Source organism: Serinus canaria, chromosome 8 (genome assembly GCF_022539315.1).
Source record: "Serinus canaria isolate serCan28SL12 chromosome 8, serCan2020, whole genome shotgun sequence".
NCBI classification, from domain to species: Eukaryota; Metazoa; Chordata; class Aves; order Passeriformes; family Fringillidae; genus Serinus; species Serinus canaria.
Genome location: NC_066322.1, coordinates 5,287,985 through 5,313,388, shown reverse-complemented (window position 1 = coordinate 5,313,388; position 25,404 = coordinate 5,287,985). Strand labels below are relative to the sequence as shown.

Below are 25,404 nucleotides of genomic sequence, written 5' to 3'. Positions count from 1 at the left end.
TTACACACCAAGTAACAAATCTGATTTTTGAGAACAATAACAGAACGGAATAATGAGGATGGGCCCTCATGTCAGACCTGCGAACTCTTCCACCAGTAAGAAAAACAAATAATGATTAGAAAACAAGATTAACAAAAACTCATGAAATTGAAAATATCCCATGAAATTGAAACTAAAAACTAAAAACTCATGAAATTGAAAATATATATAAGTTTTGTTTTCAGTTTAAAAATTATTTCTAGGCATTACAAAGTAAAAAAGGATTGCTGTGAAAGAGGCCTGTTTGGTTTGTCTTCCCTGCAGTTCTCACCACTCTATTTAAAACCACTCATCCAAACACAAGGTATTCTCAGAGGCACTATTGATAAAAGACTGCACAGAAGCCAAGCGCCGCGAGCAGCTATTTTTAATTATCCAAACTGTGCATGGAAAACATGCACAGCTTTACAAGTGAACTTAAGGTCAGGGAGAGAAGCAGGGGTTAAAAAAAAAATCATAACAAGCTACAAGCTAAGAAAAACCTCCCTATGGAACTTCCTTGTCTGGTCTAGGACCTGTGTCAGTCCAGGTGAAACATTTTGGGCTATTGTAAATGAAGATAAAACATATTGGCATCTGTGTGACAGACATGGTCACAAATAAATCAAGCAATAAACAGCACAGCATGCTACTTCTGGCCTTGTGCCTCCTTTTTATCACATTAGGGTAAAAAGTTGCATTCAAAGACCACAAGTGCCTCTGAAACAAGAAGCCTCCCAACACCCCCCACCATGTAGGCAGAAATGCAGACAAATTCAAGTGTCTGAAGGGATTGTGGGATAACAGGGAAGCCTACTAACAAAAGCAGACAGCCCTTGTAGCTTAAGGAATCAAAATGAACACCCCAACATCCTCATCCCAGCTCAGTGCCAGGGGTTTGTGATGACAGTGCTCAGCCTGTGATGACATTGTTGGCTACTGATTCTTTCCTGTCCCAGCCTTTCCCTGTTTGTTCTTTTCTGAGTCCTAAATCAACCCCAACAAGGTTTTGAGGGACAATCCCAGTCATTGCCAATCACAGCTTGAGTCACACCACATCTGCCACGTCAAGTTTTTCCAGCAAAGAGAAAGAAAACAGGATTCTACCAATACATCCAAGAGACCTGAAGAAAAAATAGCAAAGGTCACACAAACAAGGAGATGGACTGACACTCACAGACATTCATTGTGCCATTACTGTATACTCTACTCCTACTCCTTTGTGCTTGCTCCCAGCTGTCAGCATCTAGCAGAGAATTAAAAACACAGAGCCAGGTCTCTGTTGTGTTTGTAGAGTGCCAAACACCAGGAATGCCCTGGTCCAACACAGAACCACCAAGTGGCACCGGACAAGCCAGATTTTTCACGTGTTGCCCCAGTTTGTGCTCTCCCTCTGGCCTGTTATTTCCATGGGCTGTTTTGGCTGGGAATGGCTTTGTCTCTCCAGTGTAACTGTCCCTAAGAACAAAGCTGCAGGATTTCCAAACCCCTCTGGAACAGTGACTGTCTGATACAGGAGGATGGGTCTGAGCAGCACAGCAAACAACCTCTGCAGGGCTGTTTGCAGACATGCAACAGCCTGGCAGCAAAACTCACCACTTCCACAGCTATCCAAGGGCTGAACACCAGCTCAGGGATGGAAGCAACACAGCTGTAAACTGGAGGATTGGATGATGATTCCCCAACAGAAAGCAAGAGTTACATGCCAGAAATAAAGGGTTTGGGGCAGCCTCAGAAACAAGCCAGTCCAGTGGACAAGGTTCAGTGTGGACTGCTAATTCTAGACATTGAGAGATGTCACTTTTTGTAACTAGACTCTTTTTCTCAGTAAAAACAGTTAAGATACTGTTAAGACAGTTAAGATTACTTATTGTAATTTTAAATATTGTAATTAAAATGACAATGCACAGGAATAGTTTGCCTAAAAATGGGAGGCTAAAGATCCACGGAATGAAACAAATAAAGCAGAAGATGTGTTATCTGGAAGTACCACAATATATTTTCTTTTCCCCTGCCTACCCAGGTTAGTTCCTGAAGACCATGGCTGTCAGTGTCTCTGCAGTCATCTTCCTAACCAATTTTTGAAAGCGTGGAGCTCAGAGTCCATTAGAGAAAGTGAAGTTCAGCACTACAAACACTAAATAAACTGTATTTAAATATGTTTTTAAACCAATCTGAAGAATTTATAGGTGGAGGTAGTTTTGGAGGTATCTTGGCTCAGGCAAACATGTTAGGTCACCCTTCACACTTCTGGCAGTTGTGACACTTCAAGGTAGCCCAGCTGCAAGTAAACAAGATTAAATGCATCATACATGATGCTCACCCTTTATGCAGCAATTTTTATCCATTCATCCAGCGATAGTTCACAAAGGCTGGTGAAAATATTTACATTTTCATTTTAAGCAATGATGCCCAGAGAGGTTAAGCCATTTGTCCAATGTCACATAAAAATGCAGGTGAAGCCAAGGACAGACCAATTGCTGAGAAGCAGTGAAGCACAGACACCTCACCTCAATTCACTGACAGTTCTGCCATCACATCACAACCATTCCTATTTGATTGGAGTCACACTCTTCCTAAAAGTCAGTAGATAAAGACATAGCAAATAATTTACACCTCCACATTTCACTGTCCATGCTGTGCTTATTCCCTTCCCTGGTATGCAGACCTGTCCCAGGCCAGTGAGTTACAGAGCCATCAATCCTGTCCTCTTGTGTACACATGCTGGCTCCTGTTGATTTTTCTCATTGATTACATGAACACATCACAATTTTGTGAACACAACCCAGTCCAGCAGAGCTTTGACTGCCTGACAGCTCAGACCAAGCCATGGGCTACTATGGGTTGCACATCCTAAATCCAACTGTGGCACTGTACCTGGAGCAGCCATAGCCAGCACAAGGGTACAGTCACACACTGCCTCCTAAATCCTACCTGGATTTGAGAGAGGTTGCACTTGGGGTGGTTTGGTGAACGAGTCAAAGCTTTGGGCTAAGAGAACATGTAAAAGACTGGACAGAGTCACATATTGGATAGGCTCACCAGAAGCTCACGAACAGATTTGTTTCCTCTAAGGCCACAGACTGACTGCAAACTCCTCAGAAGCCAGTTGTCTTCAGCTATTTTTAGGGCAGGATGTCCAGATTTTCCTCAGGAAACGCATGCCAATCTTCAGCAAGAAGTCAATAAAAGAACTGGTTTATCTTTGCAGAATAACCAGACTGTGACAACCCTGCACGTGGATGTCTGACACCAGCACCATCTCCTTTAATGAGCACTTCTCAGCACTGACAGACACCAGAAAATCCCCCAGCACAGAGTGAGCAGCCCCTTAGAGCCTGGCAGCAGGCAGGCACAGCCCCAAGCTTCCAAACACTGCTCCCCAGCCAGCCTTTGCTCCAAACCAAATCAGGGCCCACAGCCTTTATCTGTCAGGGCCTCTCAGATTCAAACACAACTGGAATTTCCATGAGCAGACTGGATTTGTACATTCTTCCTGCTTAGTGTCCTCTGGAATTTGCCCAATGGAATTCTCCCATCCTTGCATTTTTCTCCCTTTTTCCTTACTGAATAGCTACTCCTAACTCATCCTGTATTACAGAATCCAAGAGTCCTTTTACTGCAGGAGACTCAGACTCATCCTTCAGATTCCTGGAGAAGAGAAGGCTCCTGCAGGAGACCTCATTGCAGCCTTTCAATGTGTAAAAGGGCTTACAAGAAAGATGTAGAGAGACTTTTCATCAGGGCCAGTAGTGGTAGGACAAGGAGTAATGTTTTAAACTGAAAGACTACAGCCAACTGCACCATTAAGGGTTCAACTTTTCATTATTCTGGAGCTGTGAGCATTGATAGGTCTTGTATTTTGGACATATCTTGCTGTATGGCATTCACATGGAGCCAGGATCTATCAGTGATCTCTGTTCATAGCAGAACTCAGCACTGTCATGAGTTTGTAGCTTACCCCTGCTCCTGGCTGAGACAGAGGAAGAACTCCAGTTAAGTCAAGTCTGTTTGTAGACTGGTATCTTAAAGTCATGATGATTATATGATCATATTGCTTTTCTGTTAGACCTCTTGTTAATATCCACTAATCAAACCAGCTGATTAATTTCAATCAAGTTGGAAAACGAAGCGCAAGTCTCAAAGATTATCATCTTTATAGAGATTTTATTAATAGATTCAGATGACAGCTTGTGTGAGAGAGCTCTGAATTAGCATCCTCACTGAAGGAAAGGAAATTCTGTTTGGTGGTGGTCAGAGATGCACTGACAGCCCAATCAGAATACCTATATAGCTTCAAGCACAAACCAGTATCCCGGCTAGGCTGGGTCTGGAATTGCTTGTGAGAATGCTTTTAAACACACTCATTAGTTGCAGTTAGTGGCATTAGAGTCATGGATTGGTTGTGCTTTTCAGGTACTCATCTCAGAAGAGTACTAAATGGGAGGTACTCAGATGAGGCACCAGACCAAAAGTTTGTGTAATACTAAAGTTAAATGGAAGAGAAAAGTTACAAGTCCTGAAACCTTACTGTGAAGATTCAGACTGGAAAGATGGAGATCCTACTGGAGACTTTATCAAACACCCAAAAAGTATAGCTGGATAGCTCTGGTTTGATAATTGCCTATGAAATACTTTGCACTTAAAATACTACTTAATCTCTAATCAGTGGAAGCAGTCACCAAAAAGTGTCACTCCTGCTTGGGAGGAAAGTGGTCAGAGGCTGAACTCACCCAACAGCTTTTTCTTTCCTAAGTTCTGCCCCATGCCCTGCTCCCTTTCTGAAGGAGGATTTCAAAGGCAAAGAAAAACAAACATTTTCCCTCTGGTTTTGGTGCTGCCAGAACAGGTCTGCAGGGGAGATTCTGTCACTGCTCTGTTTGCAGACATAGAAGCAAAGATGGCCAGATGATCCTAAATATAGGAACTGAGCAGAGAACAGATGTCCTTCTGCAGGTCACACATTACCTTTTCTGGTCTCTGTACCTGGGACTAGCAGCACCCATCACCCTGGGCCACTTGACCTGAATTCCAGGCAGCTGCTGAGTCACCACTAGACCAGAGGGTAAGAGAAGAGTCCTCCTTATGTCATTCCTACAAAATATGAAAAGCATTTTAAAGAAACTCAGATCAGATATTAAAAAAAAAAACCACCAAGTAGTCCCACCATGATGAAAAATCAAATTTAAAATGTCCCATGAGATTAGGAAAGTCATGAGCCCAAGAGCAATGACTTGACAGGAATGCAGTACCATGCCAAAAACCTTGGAGAGGGAAGAGAGAGAGGAGCATGAGCAATTGTCACATGTTAATGGAAAAACCAATGTCCTCCCAGCTCCTGCATAAACCCACACCAGATAATCCCAGAGGAGAGCAGAGCTTGAAATTTGAAATGTGAAAGTCACAAAAGTTCAAATTCTTACTGAGGATTAAATTGGACTTTTTATACTGACCAATAACACAGCACCACAAGAGACACCCTAGAGGGCCCAGAGGTTAAATCAAGATCTATTCTACTCTGAAGATTAATGATCTATCTGGAAATGTCCCAATATAAAATGTGTGTTAGCCTCAGACACATTTGGCTGCACTGCATTCGAAGTTCAGCTATTGGTGCTGATGATCAGCAGCTGAGTTTCCAAATTTTAAGTCCTTTACAGCTTTGTGAGACTTTCCTGCCTCAGAGATCAAAAGAAAATAAACTGTCCAGCAGGTACTAAAATATTACAGTGCCCCTTGCAAGATCTCCCTGCTGTTGCCCATAGGAGGAACAGGGCACTGCTCCCACTCCTCCTGCAGAGCTGCTGTTGCATGTGAGAAGGTCTGGAGTGCTTTGGGTTTTGAGAGTTCCTCCAGTATCCTTGGAGCACAGCTCTGACAAGATAATAGAACCTTTTGGAGGGATTCTTTGAAAAGATCAAATGAAAACTGAAACAGACTTTGAGCTTTGCCAGAAACAGAAATTGTACATTCATAGCAACCCTCTGCCATATTTATTTGCTTCTCTCCTCTTTCACAGCCCCTGAGAGAGAACTGCAGAAACCACTGGAAGTAAATGAGGGGAAGGAATTGAATGTGCAGCAAGCACAAGGAGGATTCACCCTGTATGGAAGATGAGAGGAAAGTCACCCAGATGACTCAGTTGTCAAGATGACTTCCAAATTATAGCAACATTTAAAGAGGAGAAACGTGCAGCTCTCAAACATGATTCTGACAAAAGTGAGATGAAAAATAAAATCCTCAGAGCTGAAGAGTGCTATGACAATGCAACCTCTGGAGAAAGAAAGAAAGAAAATTCTTTGACCAGGACTTTGAAGAGACATCAGGTGACTCTTAAAATCATGACTGTTGTTGCAAGATCAGCATTAATTGTGAAAACTAACTAGCTCTTCTGTGATTTTATTCCACATGAGCCAAGAGAGGAACAAAATATTGAGTGAACTTTAGGATTTATTTATATAAGGATCTGATTGCCAGGTTCATTCTTATGCAAAGCAGAGAAAGCTTTTTCAGCAGGCATTTTAAAAAATCAGATCTAAAAATAACTTTTTGCTTTGGCTTTCCTTGTAAAATGCCTGGGAGTGCTTGCTCAAGCTTCTTCCTTCAGTAGTCACTAAGAAAGCAAGAACCAAATCGAGGAAATCCATGACACTTCCAGTAACTTCAAACTGAAGATGAGCTTGCTCTGAATTGGAATATAACTGACCCAAGTGAGCATCAGTAAGACAAATATGAAACTTGTGCCCATTTCTGATGCTCAGTTGAAAGCACACCCCAATACAACTCTCTGTATTGCTTAGAGCATGGAATATTTTTCCTCATACATGCACTCCTGGGAGGCTTTGAAAGCTGAAAGTTTTTAGTGCTGTGTCTCCAGATCCTTCCTTGAAGCTGTTGTTGTTTCTGGTACCACACCTTTCTGAAGCTGTAAAAACAAACCCATGTACTGTATAGGAGTAAAGCCAGGAGGAGTGAGCCAGCAAAGTCATTTTTGAAAAAGCCTTCACATCCCCCAGAAGGAAAGCAAATGGTGACCTTTGAAAGGCAGAAGACCAGCTCCCTAAGCCCTTGTCTGTGACAAACAGGAACACATGATGACATGATGAGGGAAAGCACCTCTGCATATAATATTGTCAGTTCATTAAAAACTCAGATCTAACTTTTTGATATGTAATGTTTTCAAAATCAAAACATAGCTTTTTTCATTAACAGCTACACTGGGAGAAACACACAACCTTGTGTGGTGTGATAAAACTAAGCAAAACCACATCTCCAGACCAGGACGTGCCATGAAGAACAGTTTGTAGTGTATAAAACCAGTCCTAGGTCACTCTTAGCATCTATCCATACTTGCAGTTCATAGCCTTGTTCCTATCTGGCTGTTTATAGAATCCTTTTTCCCCTTCAGCAAGCAGCAAAGCACAAGGCTGTACACAACAGAATGCAATTCTGGAATAATGGTATCATTCTGTTCTCCAAGGGGACTTTTTCAAATTGTTTTGTCTCAGGAGAACAGAGTAAAGAATCTCACATCGGTACTTCCTTGCAAACACTTCTGTGTTTGAAAAACCCCCAACACATTTCAGTGCAGAGTAAAAACTCAGTACTAAGCAGCTGAAATAAATTCTTAAGAGTAAAACCACTCATTTCTAAAGCTCTTAGTGAAGCAGCTTAAATCTGGTATGAGATCTTGAAGTTCTTACTGCATACAGAAGACTGGGAATTTGCCATTCTCCTACATAAAAAGAAAGCAAGTGCACCCAGGAGTAAATCTTTGTGGCCAGAAACAGGCAGGCATGCTGCAGTGCAGACTTCCACAACATCTGCTCTACAAACCTAATTATCCCTCACTGCACAGATGCAAAAGACATCTGAAATGTTGGCACTTGAGACACACGGATAATTTCAAGTCCCTTTAAAATTAACTTTTTTTGAAAAAAGAAAAGCCATGCAGAAGTATTTCTGTTAGTGATGAACAAACTCAAAGTCAACATAATCTTGTCCCAGCTCATTCTAATATCAGATAAATCACATCTGTCCCATATGAGTGTTTATTCTTACTGCTCCTTAGACTCAGTCCTCAGTGGGATGATCTGAAACTCTGCTAATACAATCTATTACAATGCAGCCAATTCTTCATGATTTGGCAGCTTTTTTTGAGTCCAGAGTGCAACAACCTCATTTAGTCTTAGCAGAAATACAGAAGTCCTAAAATCTAGATAAGAACATAATTTCCAGAGGGAAATGTTAAATTAAGCTCACCTTCTAGTAGCTACAAGAGCACTGGTGGGCACTGGTCCAGCTACTGGTGGCCCCTTTATTTGCAGATTCCTTGTTCAGAACAAATTACATGTGAAATTTGAGAGAGGTTTTAAATGGGTTTACAGACAAAGTCAGCAAAGAAATGTATATAACTGAGGCTGAGATATGTGGCTGTACAAAAGAAGGCACCTTAAATAATTTAAGAAATAGTATGCATAAACCTCTTTTCTCAAGTGAAGACATCTTTCTCTCTTTGTCTCTGAGGAACTTTTATTCATCTCATTGCTCTTGAATTTTCACTAGCAGTCAAGTGGCATGCTGCCAAGTAATTCACAGTTGGCTGGAAGCATGGTCACCTACAAGCTAATTGATGCCACAGAACTTCCCTCCAGGATGCCATCTGGGTTGCATTCAATATTCTTACTGGATTCAGAAGTGCATCCCTCTAAACTTGAAAGCTGCTTCTCTTGACCAAATGCCAACTTGCTGATTTTGTTTGCAAGCACACACATTTAACTAAACAGCAATACCAAGCTCCTGTTCCTCTCTTTTGACCATTTATCAACTGCACTATTCTACAAAAATAAAGACAAACCACTTCCCCATCTCACAAGAGGGCAAATTGGGAAAATGAAGGAGGCTGTCAATGAAAGCTTATAAAGGGATTTTATCCCAAGTCCCTGCCTGATCAGGCCCATTTTAGTCCAGCTAGGTACCCTGCTCTCAATGCATACCCTCAATGACTATAATGAGACTTCTTGTTTTCATTTTTAAAAATAGGCATTTACAGAATAACCTTGGTATTACTTTTGGGGCCTATCTGCCCACTAACAATCAGACAGGTAGAGAGGCATTTTTACTTTCCTATTTCTACTTATTGCAGCAGAGAAGCACCTTCATGACATGCAGCTGCACCCTCCCATGTCTCTGCATAGACAGCAGGAGTTTCCTGCATGCAGCCAATTCCATGGAAAATACCAACAATAAGTAAATGCAAAGGTGAGGAGCCCAATCACACAGGCTGACACTACAAGCTCTCTGCAGGGAGGCACTTTTCCAGTGGAGACCAGAGGGCAGAACTCTCCAAAGCACCCAAATGACCCTTCAGTAGGCCTGGCCCTCACCTGCCTGTTCCCCCTGAAAACTTTCCCTGGAATGGCCTTCATGAGCAAAGATCCTTGCAGCAGAACAGATTTACTCTACAGCCACCTGCCTAGAAATTCTTTGTAATAGAATAGATTTGGCAGGACTGAGTCATGATTACCTGCTCTTCATCTAGAGGAGAGAAAGCATGCTGGAAAATTCCAAGGCAGTTTATTTGACTGTAATTAGTTAGACTGTTGGAACAAAAGGCCAACCCTGGCAAAAGCTCATCAAAGCAAATCTCCATCAAGTTCATACTTCTAAACAAGTGCACAGCAGTGATAGAGAGGGAGAGTGCCTACTCACATCTGGCAATTCTTCCTGCTCACTTTTTGCAGTCAAACAAAAGAATCTGGAAGTGTTATAGTACCTGTATATTACAGGAAGTACCTATTATATTACAAATATACTGGAAGTGTTTTAGTACCTATATATTACAGGCAAATCCTGTTAATGTTACCTGAGAAAGGGTACTGAAAAAGCAGGATGAAAGTTGCATTACTGACGTAAGAGAATTAAAGAGGTTTACACTGACTCACTAAATACCCACACAGCAACAATAAACTCTGAACTCACCCAGAGTTCTGCTGTGCAATCTAATAGCCTGCAGCTTAGAAGGAAAAACCACCCCTTCAAATGGCTCAGGGTTGGAGGTTTTTTTGTTTTGCTTCTTTTGTCAGTTAAATATATTGCACAATAGCTAAACCACAACATGAACTTCAAGTTTTTTCATAAGCAAGTGAATTAAAGCAATAATACTGAGACTTTCCAAGCTATATTCAGCCATGGATACAATATTGTCAGGCAGGGCAAGGAGCTTTAATTGAGAATACTCAGCCCAAGTAATAGTTCAGTATTTTGGGACAGAGGGACACTGCTCATATTCCTTGGGTCTATTCCTGCTGTGACAGATAACACTGCAAACTGTGAGCCAAGCCTCGAGAAATTTTAGCTGCTGTGCTGTTCAGGGCAAGGTGAGCACCACAGGCACTGCCAAAGTCAAAGCCACAGTGAGAATCCTCCTACCATAAGCAGATTCTCAATAAAATTTAAATATCATGTTAACCTTGTGATCTCCTGCACTTCTAGACTTCCTGTGTGAAAGTTCGGGCCTACACACCTGCACCTGTACCACACTGAGAGCTCTGGGTCTTTCTGCTCCAGAAAGAAGAGACACCTGAAATTTAGCACAGGAAGAACTTGCTTTAGCCACAGAATAACACACCATCCACTGGAGCAAGCTTGGTCCCTTCCCCAAAGAGCAGAGATGCAAATGCAGACTAAGCAGCCCAAGAGAGCAATTTAACACCATCCAAACTGAAAGCAAGATCATTATAAAACTAGGAGTATCACAGAATAAAATATGCCTGCAATTGATCATTCCTTCAGCAGATCACTGGGAAACACAAGCAAAAGAAGTACTGGAGACAGACTGAATGGTCAATAAAATATGGATGGTTTCTACTTTCATGGCTTGCCAATAGCAAGTTCTCACACAACATTGTAGCTGGGGGATGCATGGGATCAGGAATGGAATGAAGCTGTACTTTCACCCCTAAAACAGAATTAGAGAGCAGTTAATCCTCACTTGGAACAAAACAGTGGTCCAAGGCCAGAACTTGTATTGTAGCTCCACAATGATTCTCTATGCACTTCTGGAGGCTAAAAGAAAGACAGGGTAATACCCTGGTAAAAACCACTGCAGAAAACATTTTGTGAACACCACAGGCCTGAAGCCATTGATTTTTGAGTTTGCAAAAGTTTTTTATTGTCAGTTGTGACTGTTTGTAACAATGAAGGAACAAAGATCCCTTGAAATATGACTTCAAAGTCACGTTTTATCCAGCATATTCCCATGCCAACACTGTTCCCCTCACCATTATTTCACAGGCTCACCTCAGGAGATAAAACGTACCCAAGGTGAAGCTCTCTGCCTGGCTGGGGAGGGTGGCCCTGTGGAGAAGCCATGGCCAGCTCAGCTAGGTGAGCACAGCCCCATGCCCAGCAAAGCCAGCCAGGGCTCTTCTCTTGGCAGGACCTCGTGGACCACACAGATCCAGCTCCTTTTAGCCCTTCTGAGCCCACAGCAGCAGCTTTTCCAGGTAAGAGATGTCAATCTCAACAGAACTACACCAACAGGGAGAGGGTCAGGTCTGTGCTCTGAAGCTACAGGACCAAGCTTTGTCAGCAATCTAAAATAACCCATCAGCATTTCCTCAGAGACTTCTGCAGCAGCAAGATCAGGCTGAGCCCTCACACAGACAAGATGCTTTCTCTCTTCAGCTTTCACCATCAGAGAATGGTGCTGTCCGCAGATTAAAGTAATAAGGAACCCCCAGCAAACATTGCAATTAATTAGAGTGGAACACACAGCAAATATCTTCCCCAAATCCCAAGACACTCATCATTTAGCATTTTGGATTCTAACAGCATGAGTGAAATGAGATCCTCCATCTTCCACTTCATATCCAATAAGAAATGTAACTCTCTCACACACAGAGTCCTAATAGGTATGAATCATCTCCTTCCCATCTACTGACAAGAATTTATCCAGTGTAAGGCAGTGAAACCTCCATCATTCTTACATGTCAAAGTGCTGTAAAAATCTCTGCTATTATAAAAGCAGAGAAAAAAACCCAACACAATGGCAGATAATCCCAACTGATTACTGTAGAAAAGTGACATTTACACATGCCCTTTTTCTATGTAAAAGGTCAAGCTGATGCACCAAAACGCTTAATCTACAGGAAATTCATCACCAGCCACCTCCAGAAAAGGTGATACAGCTCTCAGGTGTACCACAGTCACAAAAAATGGCCAAAAATTAAATAAAGGGAATTCCAGTTTGTTGTTCTGGATCTCACCAGGTTTGTTTATTCCTCTCAGGAAACCTAATCCCACATGGCTTCAATAGAAACAAGTAGCAAGGAGAGAATCCTTTTCAAAAACAGCACAGCAAGATTCTGCCCTAAACCCCTCACTGAATATGTTTCTAATGCCACATTCAAACTCACACTCCCCCACAGGAAGAAAAAAAACAGTTTTGTAGGAAGGGGGGAAATTAGGTCTTGTACTTGGCTGCCTTCCTCCCCCTCGGTGGTTTTCACTGTCAGAGAAGCATCTTTTTTGCATTCCAAAATTAACCCTGTGATATGATGATGAAGCCTGCACAACATGGCTCAGAAAAGGAACCAGTAAGCAACAAAGATCATTGCTCAACCCTTATTATTATGGACAACTCAATGACAGCTATCCAGCCTGCTTGGAAAAGGAAGGAAAGCAGTCTTCTAAAAGGATATTTTGGTTTCAGGTTTTCTTGAAACGCTCCTCCAGTGTACTGAGCGGGTAGGGATGAAGCTGCAAGGGCAAGAGCCCTGTAAGCCAAGGATTCCATAATCCCCAGCACAGCCCTGACTCTTGCTGCAGGAATGCAGCATCTCCCATGGTGCTGAATATCTTAATCCTGACCTTGAAAGCTGGAGCACCAAAACTGTTCAGTGACAGCAATGGCTTTTGTTCTGTCATCACACATCTCTGGGGGCACTGCTTACCAGTGCACCTCACAGTGCCCAACAGCCCTGAACTGGAATCAACAGTAGGCAGGTGTGGAGCTCCACATCTTGGAGTTGGAATCTCCACCACTTGTCACCCTGGCAGCCTCAACCTGCGTTTCAGTCTCAAAATATAAAAATACTGTAAATTAAGTAATTAGATCTGGGCAAAGTGAACCTAGCTGCTTCTTGCCAGCTGAAGTACAGCATTTGTGCAGGAATTATTAATCCTTTGTACGAGCATTAGCACAAATAAAGGCTTGCAATATTCACATGGTTGTGTGCATAATCAAATGTGAAGAAATGCTGCTGCTCTCAGCCTAGCTTTGCAGAGTCTCCTGCAATGCCTGAGTGAGGGAAGGTGTTAACAAAGGCTTTGTGCATTGCTGCTGAGGATGGGCACTCTGTAAAACAGAGCCATGAGAATTAATGGCCAAACTCATGGGGAAAGACTGGAAGAAGAGCAAGGCAATAAGACACTGTGTGCAAGCCTGGGAAAGGCTCCATATTGCTCAGGCATGGGCTTGTCCACAACCATGGAGAAAAATGAAGCACCTTATTTATAATTTCCCTCTAGAAAAGGGTGCCTCAGGATTTCTCCCCTGCTCTACACTCACTCTCTTTGAAGTGCCATGCCACAATCACAAACCCTGCAGTCAAGAACTGGACAGATATGATTCTTTTCAACACCTGTCAATGCAGCTCCTTAATCCTAATTTAACTTCAGGGATCAACACACACTGGCACCTTGGGCAAATACACATAACATTTTATTTTATAAAAAATAGGACAGATTTCTGTGTTAAAAGAGCTCTTGTAAAAAGGTAGAACAGAAATCATCCACCAAAGAGCTTGAAGTAAAGCAATTTCAACACAACAATGTGATCCTGGCAGAGTTTGGTCCAGAGGTTCCCTCTGAAACTCCTTATTTACCAGGTGCCAAAGAGCAGTTCCCATATAGGTTACACATCTTAAATCACCTACAGAGCCCACCTTGTGCAAACTTCAGTTGTGCAATCTAAACTGTATCTTTGCTGTTTTACATGAGAAAGGAAGAAGGAAAAGAGTAATAAAATAAACAATAGAAAATTAAGCTCCCTCAGTTATCTTTGTTCCTTACAGAAAATGATATGTTACTAATAATTTATGTAGGAATGGGTTCACAGGTGATAAGTTCAGTAGCTCGTGCTCAGATAACAGCAAGGTGTGGGCAGGAGGTGAAGGAGGCTTGAATAGAATTTAGAGTGGAAAGAGCTTCTCTAACAATCTAAAAGTCTGTGGTGTACAGTCTGACAACAGGCACTTTTGGCCAGCTGAAGAAGTGGCTGCAGTGATGTCTGTCTATACACAGCCTATGCTTCAGGATCTGTTGGAATGTACAAAAACAAAGTTCATTTTGGAACACAAAAATATTATGCTCCTTCTCAAGCACCTGTATTTTCTGTGTCCAATACTAAATACAAGAAGTGAGACATTTGAAACATTTCTTGCACTTGACCAATACTAAAATTTTGAAACAGTGAGTTGTCTCAACACTGGAGTTTTTCTGAATATTTTACAAACTGTACATGACAAAAGCAAAGGCTAAATCCTTGAGCAGTCATTTAATCAAAGGAACACGATTATCTGTGTAAAACAACATGATAATAGACCTGAAAAAAAGAACTGGGGATTTTTTCATGAGTCACTAATGTCCACAATGAGTTGCTGAATCACTCTACAGCCTTGGGCAGAGGGTAACTTTCCCAAGCATCAATTTTCACATCCCTGAGATAATATTCAGCCCACTTTTATGGGAAGGTTCATAGAAAGCTGAACTGCTAAGCAGCCACGGGATGACAAATGTATAATGAGCGTAACACAACCACACAAACAAGAATAGAAGCTCTGAGTTACAGAGGCAGGAGGTGTATTTCTTGGCCTATATCAGTCAGCACTGACATTTGCTATCAAAGAAACTGGGCCATTTCTCTGTTTATAAGTAGCTCTATAGATCAACTGTGATTCAGGATGAAAAGTCTACAGGAACAGTTGTAAGTTTACATCCGAAATTCTTATTCTCAGTGCAAGTATATTCACTACTCCTGCTGTAGCTGATTTTTATGGTCTTAACTACTCCCTGGGTCTCACAGAGTGCATCATATCTGGATGGAACACATCCAGTAAATCCAGCAATGTTTACTGATGTACAATCACTGCTCAAACAGCAAGCCAAGCAGCTGGTATCTATCATAGGAGACTCATGCAACACATTTGGAAAGATGCCTACAAGCTTACTCACCTAGATCAACAAAAACAGGAAAAAACCACCAAAGAAATTAATCCCATTAACTTCACACATGGAAAGCAAAGATAGAAAACTTCAATTGGGTAATGCACAGCAGGACAAAGACTTGGGATCAAACAAAAAGTTTAACTCACCCCTTGAAATGAAGCAAAGTATCATCACAGTATACATGACACTACACATTACATATCAAGGAAGGCATTATGAAAAAAAGTATAAAACAAGGCCAGTTAAAATAAAATACAAAGTTAAAACCTGGAACTGGAGCAGTTATCTAAATGAGGGACATAGCAGAGTTAAGAGTTCACTGTCGGTCGTACACACAGTTTCTTCAACAATTATTTTAATTGATAAATATATGCTACATGTAAAGGAAAAGAAGTCTTCAATAATGTAACATTTCAAATTTAACCAAAATCAAGATAAAATTTCCACCTATTGCTATGAATTCTCAATACACACTTTCACCCCTTTCACTATTTTGCAAGTAAAAGAAATGACACCCACAGAAGATAAGAAACAAAGCTAAAACTCAAGAAAAAGATAAAGAAACTTACAGCAGGCAAAATTCTCACTCAGGATGGAGAAAGTTCTGCAGCATTATTGAATTCAATGTTAAATAATATATCTATCTTTAAAAAGTAATCACAACAGCACTGGAGAGAGCAGTTGCCAAAAAGAGCCCTTGTGGTTCTGAAAGTACAGGACTGTGCTCCTGCTGCCATGGAAACTGAGTCCCTCACTGCTCTGGTCCTGGTACAGTGCCACACATGCTCTCAAGCATTTAATAAATATTAATAATGCATTAAATAATATTGAAGTATCAGAAACAGAACATCTAAGAAAAAAAATTGGCAATAAAACTCACTTTACATGGCTGCAGCCCAAAGGTTGCAAGCCTTGCTCCAAGCCAGCTATAAATCCTGTTCTCTCCTAGCTTCTAACACTTGCTCTTGGCATTAAGTGTGAGCTTAGACTGACTGCCAGGCCTTAGCTTAGGCTGAAAAAAACCAGGAAACCTGGAGGAAAAACTGAAACCCTTCCACTTGTCCAACAGGTACCTCTGCAAGGAGCACTGTGTGTGTTGAGCCTGGACTGGTAGGCAGGAGGCCTCATTTCTGTTCTTGGCTCAGCTCTTGTACAGCTGAGTCACTCTGGAGCAGAAGAGCTCTAACACCATTGATTCACCTCTTCATGAGGAAAAAGGCACAGGGCTGCCAGATCTGCCACAGCTCTGGGAAGAAAAGTCATGGGCCTTGCCAGGAACAGAAGCACAGTCTACCAGGGCATCATTACTATGGCGAGAAATAGGATATCTCACCCTGAGAGACCATCAGTGACAGAGCTCATAACCCTGCTTTGAAAATCTTCTGGCTTCTTGCATGTTAAAATCTGGCTTTTGAAAATATTTCAGTGTGCAAGGGTTTAGTTTTATTTTTCAACTAGCTTAGAGTATTATTGTAACTTCTAAAGTCTAATCAGGTTTTTATCACTTGTTTTTCAGACAGAATTTCTCACAGAGTAGAAAATCTGCATTAATTTTATCATAGGGCCTTTTACCCTTTTCCCCTCCCTTGTGGGTATCTACATATTAATAATTTTAATGGAAAATAGAGAGTTAGAAAAATGATATTCAACTTTTCCAACACTTCCTGCATGTGCATCATAAAAGAATGAGGATTTCCCTTTGGCTGGAAGCATCTGTCTGCCCTGGGAGCAAAGCACACCAGAGCAGGCAGACTCCTTTTCTGCCAAGGACGTGCTACTGCACAAGACAACAAGCAGCAACCCACATCTTCATCTCCATCACCCAAACTCAACTTACTGATTTGTTTTCCTGGGCAAAGGAAAAAATTAAAGAACAACTGACATCTTACAGCATTTTATAAGGCAGATACAGAAAAGTGTAGTGACAGAGAAAAGCAGAACTTTTCTGCAACAGCATGCTTTGGGAACATCTTTGAAATTACCAGGGAAAAGCTGCAGGAAAATGGGAAAGCTGTAGAGAAGAAAAGGACCAAAGTAAAAGGAACAGGAGAACTTCACACCAAATCAATCCTACCACAAATGCATCCCTAACAAAACATCAGTCTCTGAGGCACACCAAAGACATGGTAGATTTGTCAGTGAATTCAAAAAGCTGATGGTATTGAAAAGGCCAGCAGAAACAAAAGCTGGGAGTCTGCTGAGGGAATCAATAATGGTTAGACATTTTCAGGTGTAACAGAGTATTTAATGGTCCTTTAGGTGGACAATGGAGTCACAAAAACTTATTATTTCTAGCACTGGCAATCTCTTAGTGTAGGTGCATCAAATAAATGTGTTCACCAACACATTACACTTGGTTTCTCTGGTCTCATAATTGCAATTTGAATAAACTTTGGAACATTTTCTGATTAATACTAAATTATCCTAAGTATCTTCCACTCTTAACATCAATCAGTCAGAAATCACATCTCTAACCTGTGCTAAGCCTGGGTCTAGAACACTGCAGACACAAGAGAACTGGTCTACATTGACTTTTCATAGAATCACAGAATGGTTTGGGTTGGAAGGGACTCTAAAGACCATTAGTTCCAAACCCCCTGCCATAGGCAGGGACACCTTTCATTAGACCAGGCTGCTCAGAGCCCCAGCCAGCCTGGCCTTGAACACTGTCAGGAAGGGGCAGCCACAGCTTCTTTATACATTAAAATGCTTTGGATGAAATTTACTTACCTTGGCTTAAAATGTAGAATATGCTTCTATCCTCTGAAATGACAGCTCTGAGCTCTCTGATAAACAAACTAAGTTATGTTGGTTTCAAATGCACTTTCATCATTTCCTTCTTGAACTAAATCATTATATTCACTCTTCCCACTCTCCTTGACCTCAGGAAAGTTTTTCAGCTCACAGCTCATTCCTGTAACTGTATCTAGAGCAACTCTTGTGCATTCTTGCTGTAGCACAGCAGCACTCCATAAAACCAAGTTCACTTCCCTCAGTAACCACGTCCCCAGTAGCTTTCCAAGCCCTCCCTTCTGCCTTTTCAGTGGTCCCATCTCAGTTCTCTCTTTCTTTCCCAGACTATGATCAGGAGTAACAGAAAATCAACACCTTCTGGAAAGCAGTCTGCATCTAGACTGCTTAATAAATAAAATTGCATAAATAAAACCACTCAAGAAAATGTCCCAGGAAATAGGGAAATGAAGAAGGGCATGTGCTTAAAACTTGATTTTCTACCTAAAAGTTGCAGCAGGTTGCACAATCAGGGAAGATAATCCAGACACCAAAACCATGCAAGTTAGTTTTTTTCACAGCAGACAACAAGAATATAATGAAAAATGAAGATAAATTAATAAAAGCATTCATTGTGGAACACAAGAAGTCAGTAAACTGGTTTTGAGCCTAAGCTGGACATGAATCCAGTACAGACCAAGCAGGCAGCAGCCACACAGAAAAGAAAACAAGTCCTGCCTCTCAACACCAGTCTTCCCAGTGCTTCCAGTTTTGGGATAAGCATGCAAGCTGGCCAAACAACACAGTTAAAATGTCACTGACACAATCGAGAGCATATGACCGTGCATATGTCAAGGAACCCTAAATTCCATGTGGTGACATGCACAGGATCTCCAGGGTGGCAGGCAGCAAGCACTCAGCATACAGGACACTGGCTCAATACAAAACAGAAAGAGAAATTGGAGCAATGCATAACAGAGAACAAGAAGTTATAGAACACATGTGGCATTGTGAGTGCCTGCTGTGTCACTTGGTCACACCCCAAAGGCTGCAAGCCTGGCACACCATTACACTCCTGAACTTCAAAGGCACCCAGACCATACTTAACTCTGCACAGGATCCAGAATTTAGTTTCCAAATGGGCTTTTTTGATGTGTTTTTACTCCCAAATTCCAGCTCTAGTGAAACCTAAACTGAAAAGAATAGAGACCATGAGGCTGCCTCCTCATGGCAGCAGGAGTCAAACTCCGCAGACTCTGTACAAAGCCAGTGAAAGCACATGAGTCCTCCTTCCTCCCAGTTGGAAAGGAAATGTGTCTCAGCTACACAACCATCTTCTGTAGCCACAAGGCAGGCAAGGGCTGAGGTAGCGGAGGTTTGCTGATGCCACATGTTTACTCTGCATTCTGTACACATGGGAACAGTTTTTGAAACAGTAACTCCCTTCAGAATTCATCTCATACCTGAGGCAGCCTCAACCCTGTCTATAAAATATCCCCATGAGCAGTCCTCACCAGCAAGCAACATCACAGAAAGGACACCAGTGCAAAGGTGGAAAATGGAGCTTTAAACCAGAAATAGTAATTCTGCATTTGGCTGTGTCCCCCTGCAGGCAGGTATTACAATGGTCCTGCAGCTGAAATGGTCCTGCAGCTTGTGTTTAATTTTAGGAAACTGGTTAAGCTACTGATTGCTTTTTGCAACTATACTCTTTGCCACATTTAGTGTCATTCAACAGTGAAACATTTAAGCAGAGATCCTCCAGTCTCTTTCACCCACACTCAGGTCTGGATTAAAATAAATCATACTTACATCATAAAAATAAAATCAAACAGCTATCAAAGTAAGAGCTCCTATTTTGTGTCAAATATATTGTGTCTGGCAGCTGTTTGCAAGGTCTTCCTTGTTTTCTGCTGGCTACAATGGCAAGCAGGAAAAAACTTGTAAAGCTGGGGAAAAAGCCTCCAAGAGCCATTCCCTCTTCAGAACAGCACTCCAGGATTTTGCCTTCTGGGTGATGTGTCACACAGCAGCAGCACCCTGGACACGCAGCACATGCATCCCTAGTCTGACCCGGCTTTGCAGCCTCCACCTTTCCTGAGGGAGACACAGAAAAAAGCCAGTATCCCACATTTTGAGTATCACAGCAAAGAATGCTTTTGCTGAAACACTGTGCCTCAGAAAATGGACATTTTTCCCACTATAAAAGTAGCTTTGATGTTTTATAAAGTTGCTATTGTACCATTACAAAAAATGTCTCAATGACTGTGCATCTGCAAGCATTGTCTGAACCAGCTTGTAAGAGTCTTTCCAGTGTTTCCAAAGAGGAAAATGTATCGTGGGGAAGGACTAAAATGCATCAACAGAAATCACGTTCAGAACTGCCCTGGGGCCCTGCCCTCATTGTATAGACCACGTTTAGTGCAGATTGTGGCAGTGAAATCTGTAAGTTGTAACCAGGATTTTGTTTTTCCAGTCCTACACAGACTGGACTGAGCCCAAGCAAACCCTTTTGCATAGAGCAGAACAAATAGTTTTAGGACAGGTTTAAACTCTGCAATAGGTACCAAAGGTTTCTAATTCCAAAGCTTAAAATTTGATTTCCCCAGCAGTCCAAACAATGTAACTTCCATTGGTTATCTCTCTGGAGTTAAGCTTCCTCTCCAAAGATACATTTTCAGGAACATATCTACTCCCTTTTTATCTTCCTTTCCTCAAAATGGTATAACTTTCTGAAAACATGACAGCAAAACAGCATCTTCATATTTAGACAATCTGTTTACTGCTTTATTTTTATATATTTCTACAATGCACACAAATTAGTGTCTCCTCTCTTGTTAACACTTCACAAGTCATGTGCCTACACACAAAGGAGCACCATCTCCTCCCTTCCTGGCAGCCTCCTTGGCTCCCATTCTTTTGCTAGCCCAGAGACCCTGTCCTGGATAAACTTAACACACCTTAAAAACCAGTACTGCCTTCAGGCCCAGTGTTTGCTGCATTAACTCACACATCAGTCCTATGGTAGACAAGCTGAACTACCAGCCACGACAGAAAAGGATTACTCAGTTGAAAGCAAATGCCAAGGATGCAATACACTTTGATTATTGAAACATCCTCCTTAGAATCCAAAACATGATGCCAGCAAATCATGGGGGCTCGGAGGATGGGGGGAAACAGTGACAGACAGAGGACACAACACAGAGGGGACACAGATAAAAACAAACAAAAATTCAGTCTTGTGCAAAGACGATTTCTAGTAGGAAGCCCACAGGGTCCTGCCAAAAAAAAAAAAAAAATCAACTCTTTCCAACTATTTAAGATACTCTTGGTTACAAAATTTTCCAGTGTATTAGAGCGTCTACCCCAATTTCACAAACCAATTCTTCACACCATAAAGACCATCCTGTCTCTTTAAAAAGGGAGAATATACACAAGCAGCAATGAGCTATTACAGATACATTATCAGCTCTGGGAAAAAGAATCATCAAGTAATTACAGAGGTTATCAGGGTCCTTATCAGTACTCACTGCCAGCAGGCTACCTGCATATTCATTTCCCTCTCCATCACCACTCTGGCACGCTGAGTTTTCCAGAATAGTTTCTTCTATTGCATATGCTTATAAAATAATTTTAAAATAAATATCTGTTTATTACAGCAGTGAAAACAAAGTCAGTATCTAGAAGCAAAAACATGGCATGTATTTTTTCACCCAGTGAGTAGAACTCCGAACATTCCATATGCTGAAAAGCAGTATGCACTTTCAAAATTAAACAGTGTTCAGAACAATTTAAGTGAGAAAAATGTGCATGGCAAATGTAATTTTTGTCTTTCAGCCTGCTTGAAGAAGCAACTGCAAAGTCTCTCTATTATGAGCTAAATTAACAGTCCATGAGCAATTTCTGTAGTCAGATTCCCAATCAATAATAAATGCCAAATTCAGATTAAAGTGAAAAACATATTTTTACCACCCCCAAACCCAGCAACTATAAAACCCCTCTGAAATAAACCTAAATCAGATGCAATAAGCATTCTAACACAGCACAATTCACACTGAGCTGATGTTCAACAGCATGTTGTTCTACAATCTCTCTCTTTTGACAAAAAGCTCAGAGGGCTGCTTCTAAGGAGAAAATAAAAAAGCAGCCCAGATACTGAGCCCCTCACTCAGGGCAAGAGCTCTGGACACAAACCTACTCTTCCGTGTTGAGTTCAGGGTCCAGAATCCATTCAAGATGCTCCTCCAGCCACGATCCCAACCTCCCTAAAGCAGCTCCAAAAGCACTGCCCACAGGTCACCTGAGCTCACCAAGCCTGTGCCACAGAGCACAGAGATTTTAAATAGAAGGCTTCAAGAACACCATTATATACCTGCTCAGAGATTCTCAGTGCTTCTACAGATTACTGTCTCTCTTGGTAACACAGACACTTCTGAGAAAACTTTATGGCCACACAAGAGACCACGATAGTTCTCAGTCACCCCCAGCTTCCCCAAGTCTTTTGAAATTTGAAACATTCCACACTCTAAGTAGTGCCATTATAATTCCTGTAAAAGCCATTTCTATACCTCCATTAATGCTGCTAACTCCCCAGATCATAAAAAATATCATACATAAAGCAAATCAAGTCCTCTGAATAAAGACATCAACCAGAAAGAAATGTTATGGGGTGTTCAGCAGAACGTCTTGTTATAGTTTGAGAGTTTGGGAATCTCTGTTCTCCTTAAACTGATCTACTTAGACTTCACTCCGAATATCACCTGACAGACTTACATGGGAAGATGTTAACAGGAAAATCACATATGGAAAAACACATAACCAGTGACCTTTCTTTTTGTGATGCATTCACTGGGTCTATGAGCTTTGAAGAGTTCACTCACTGAATGCACATTCAGTGCCTATTATTCTACAGAGATAATTCAAGAGATGTGGTACTTGCTACAATATTTGCAATTTTAAACTCCAAATTACAGACACTTCTCTTCAAGATTTAGGCTCTGTAATTTCTTTTACAGATGCTGCTTACACTCCATGGCTGAGACAAGTTCTCCCAGGCTATCAGAAGCTGTAAGCAAAATAACAGCCAAGTTATAACAGCACAACCCTACAAAGTAACCAGAGTTTATGGGTATCCACTGATACGCACCAGGGCCACACCACAGGAGAAAGAACGAGTGCCACTTTCTCAGGATTGGAAGCAGAGATCTTGCTCTCTCTTCCCTTACACTATGAAGGAATTAGTGCCACATGGCTGACACTGCCAAACCAAGCAGTGCTACTTGTTTATCTGCCTTGTCACTCTGACTGCAAACATATTTAAACACAAGATTCACACCCACTGCACATCTTGCCAGGATGATTATGAGTAAGCAACATTTCACATGAGCACCTGTCACTCGCCCTAAGCACGGGTTCTTCCGGGGTTTAATATCTCTCCCAACTGCCCCGAGGACACGAACTGCGCTGTTCCTTTTAGGCGCTCTGAGCAGAGACGTGGCTGGAGGCGAGGGACAGTCAGAGGGAGGGCAGGGAGCTGCCAGGTGACGGCTGCCGCCCGACTCGCGTTGCCGCACGGCGCTCCGGGCATCCCGGCCGGGCCGGGCCGGGTGAGCCGGCAGCCAGGAGCCGCTGCCCCGCGGCGCCGCGTCACGGATCTGCTGCTCCCGGCAGCCAATCGGCGCCGCGGCCGGGGACGGCGCGACTTCATTCATTCATTCATAAAAAAAGAGGCGCAGCGCAGCTGGGAAGCGCGCCCTTCCCGGCACCCCCGCCCCGTGCGGGGCACGGATACTCACGGCAATCCGCCTCGTCACTGTTATCCGAGCAGTCGTCGTCCTCGTCGCATTTCCAGATGGCGGGGATGCACCGCTCGTTCCGACACTGGAACTGGTTCTCCTCGCACTCCTTGACGGCGCCTGCGAGACACGGGGCCGCGCCTGGGTCAGCGGGGCGCGCTCCCACGGCCGGGCGGCGGGGGCATCTCGGGGCCGCGGACAACCTGGGCAAGACGCCGGGAGCCGCCGCCGGCTGAGTGGGGGCTGCGACTGGGCTCGCCAGGACACAGCGGCTCGGTGCCGGACTGGGGCTGGGCTCGCTGGGGCACAGCAGCTCGATGCGGGGCTGGGGGAGACGCGCCTCCGCGGGAGCACGGCGGCGATCCCGAAGCTGCTTTGTGCAGGGATAAAAGAGGCCATTCCCGTGCTTCCCCGCATTGTTTTAAAGGCGGAGGGAAAAGGAGCCTGGGAATAGAAGATGGTTAAACCCGAAACACAAAAGACAAAGAAAAATTATAAAGCGCAGTGATGCTGGGACCTCCTGCGCATCCGTTGCCGGGGCAAAACGCACCGACACCTGGGGACGCGGGGCGGAAAAGGTACCGGCGCCGTCCCGGGAAAAGGGACCTGACCCAACTAAAGTTGAAGGCGGGGGGAGAACGGAGCAAATCTGCTTTACAGACTCGGTGCCGCGCGGCTCTGATGAGGCACAAATCCCCTCTGAAAGGGATTAAAGGTGGCAGCTCCTGTCACCAGCTCTCGGGCTGCATTCGCCCGCTTGAAGAGCTTGCCCGGTCCCCGCAGGTCGCAACCCCCGAGCGTGCCCGGCCCTCCGCAAGTCCCAAATCCCGCGCAGGGCACCGGAGCGAGCGGGCATCCGCGGCCGCACATCCCGGGGAGCCCGTGCCGGCAGGACGCTCGCCCCGTCCCTGGCAGCGCTGAGGCCGGGGGACCCCGGCGCTGAGGGAGAGCGGCCGCACCGCGCCGGACCCACCTTTGCCGAGGTGCAGCTTGAGCAGCAGCAGCTGGAGGAGCAGCAGCCGGGCGAGCGCTGGCCGGCACATGGTGCTCGCTCCCTCCCTCGGTGGCAGCGCGCCGTGTGCGGGGTGCGCGCAGCCGGCGCGCCGCTCGCTGCCCGCCCCGTGCCGACTGCGGCCGGCGCCGCCCCCGCCCCGCCGCGCCGCCGCCGTGACGCGCCCCGCTGGGCGGGCCCCGCTCGGCTCGGCCCCGGAGAGCTCGGCCGCCGCTGGCATCCCGCCTCCCGAAGGAACGCCAGAGGGACACCTGCGGGACACCTCCGCCGACAGCCCGCGGTCAGCGAAAGGAAGCCGCGCAGATGGCGCGGCCTCTCGCTCCCAGGCTGGTCACCCTGGAGCTCTCGCCGGGAAAGGCGGGACTGGGCCCTGCTGGCTCTGAGTGGGTCAGGCCTTCAGGTCCTGAGCCTTCCTCGGTGGCCCTGTTACAATGATAGCCTCATTCATAATCTTAATTTTATTAAGCCAATTAAACACGCGGGCTCCTTTAAATGGCCTCGAGTCACAAATTGTATGCTCTCCTCATTACTTCAGATCTCCCACTGAGGAGTTTTATTATGACCATACTGATGTGGTCATCTCCACTTAATTGTGTTAAAATTAGACAAGTACCAAGT

At 43.6% G+C, this 25,404-nt stretch overlaps 1 protein-coding gene across 2 annotated transcripts in view; it reads right to left on the bottom strand.

The window, feature by feature from the left end:
* Nucleotides 1-24,856, bottom strand: part of LRP8 (LDL receptor related protein 8) — a 168,468-nt gene extending 143,612 nt beyond the window's left edge. For both annotated transcript variants that reach the window (XM_030226404.2, XM_030226405.2), the window contains exons 1-2: nucleotides 24,748-24,856; nucleotides 23,775-23,894 (exon numbers count right to left, since the gene is read on the bottom strand). In XM_030226404.2, coding sequence (XP_030082264.1) covers nucleotides 23,775-23,894; nucleotides 24,748-24,817 — 190 coding nt within the window. In that variant the 5' untranslated portion in view covers nucleotides 24,818-24,856. The remainder of the gene's footprint in view (nucleotides 1-23,774; nucleotides 23,895-24,747) is intronic.
* Between the last annotated feature and the right edge of the window lie 548 nt (nucleotides 24,857-25,404).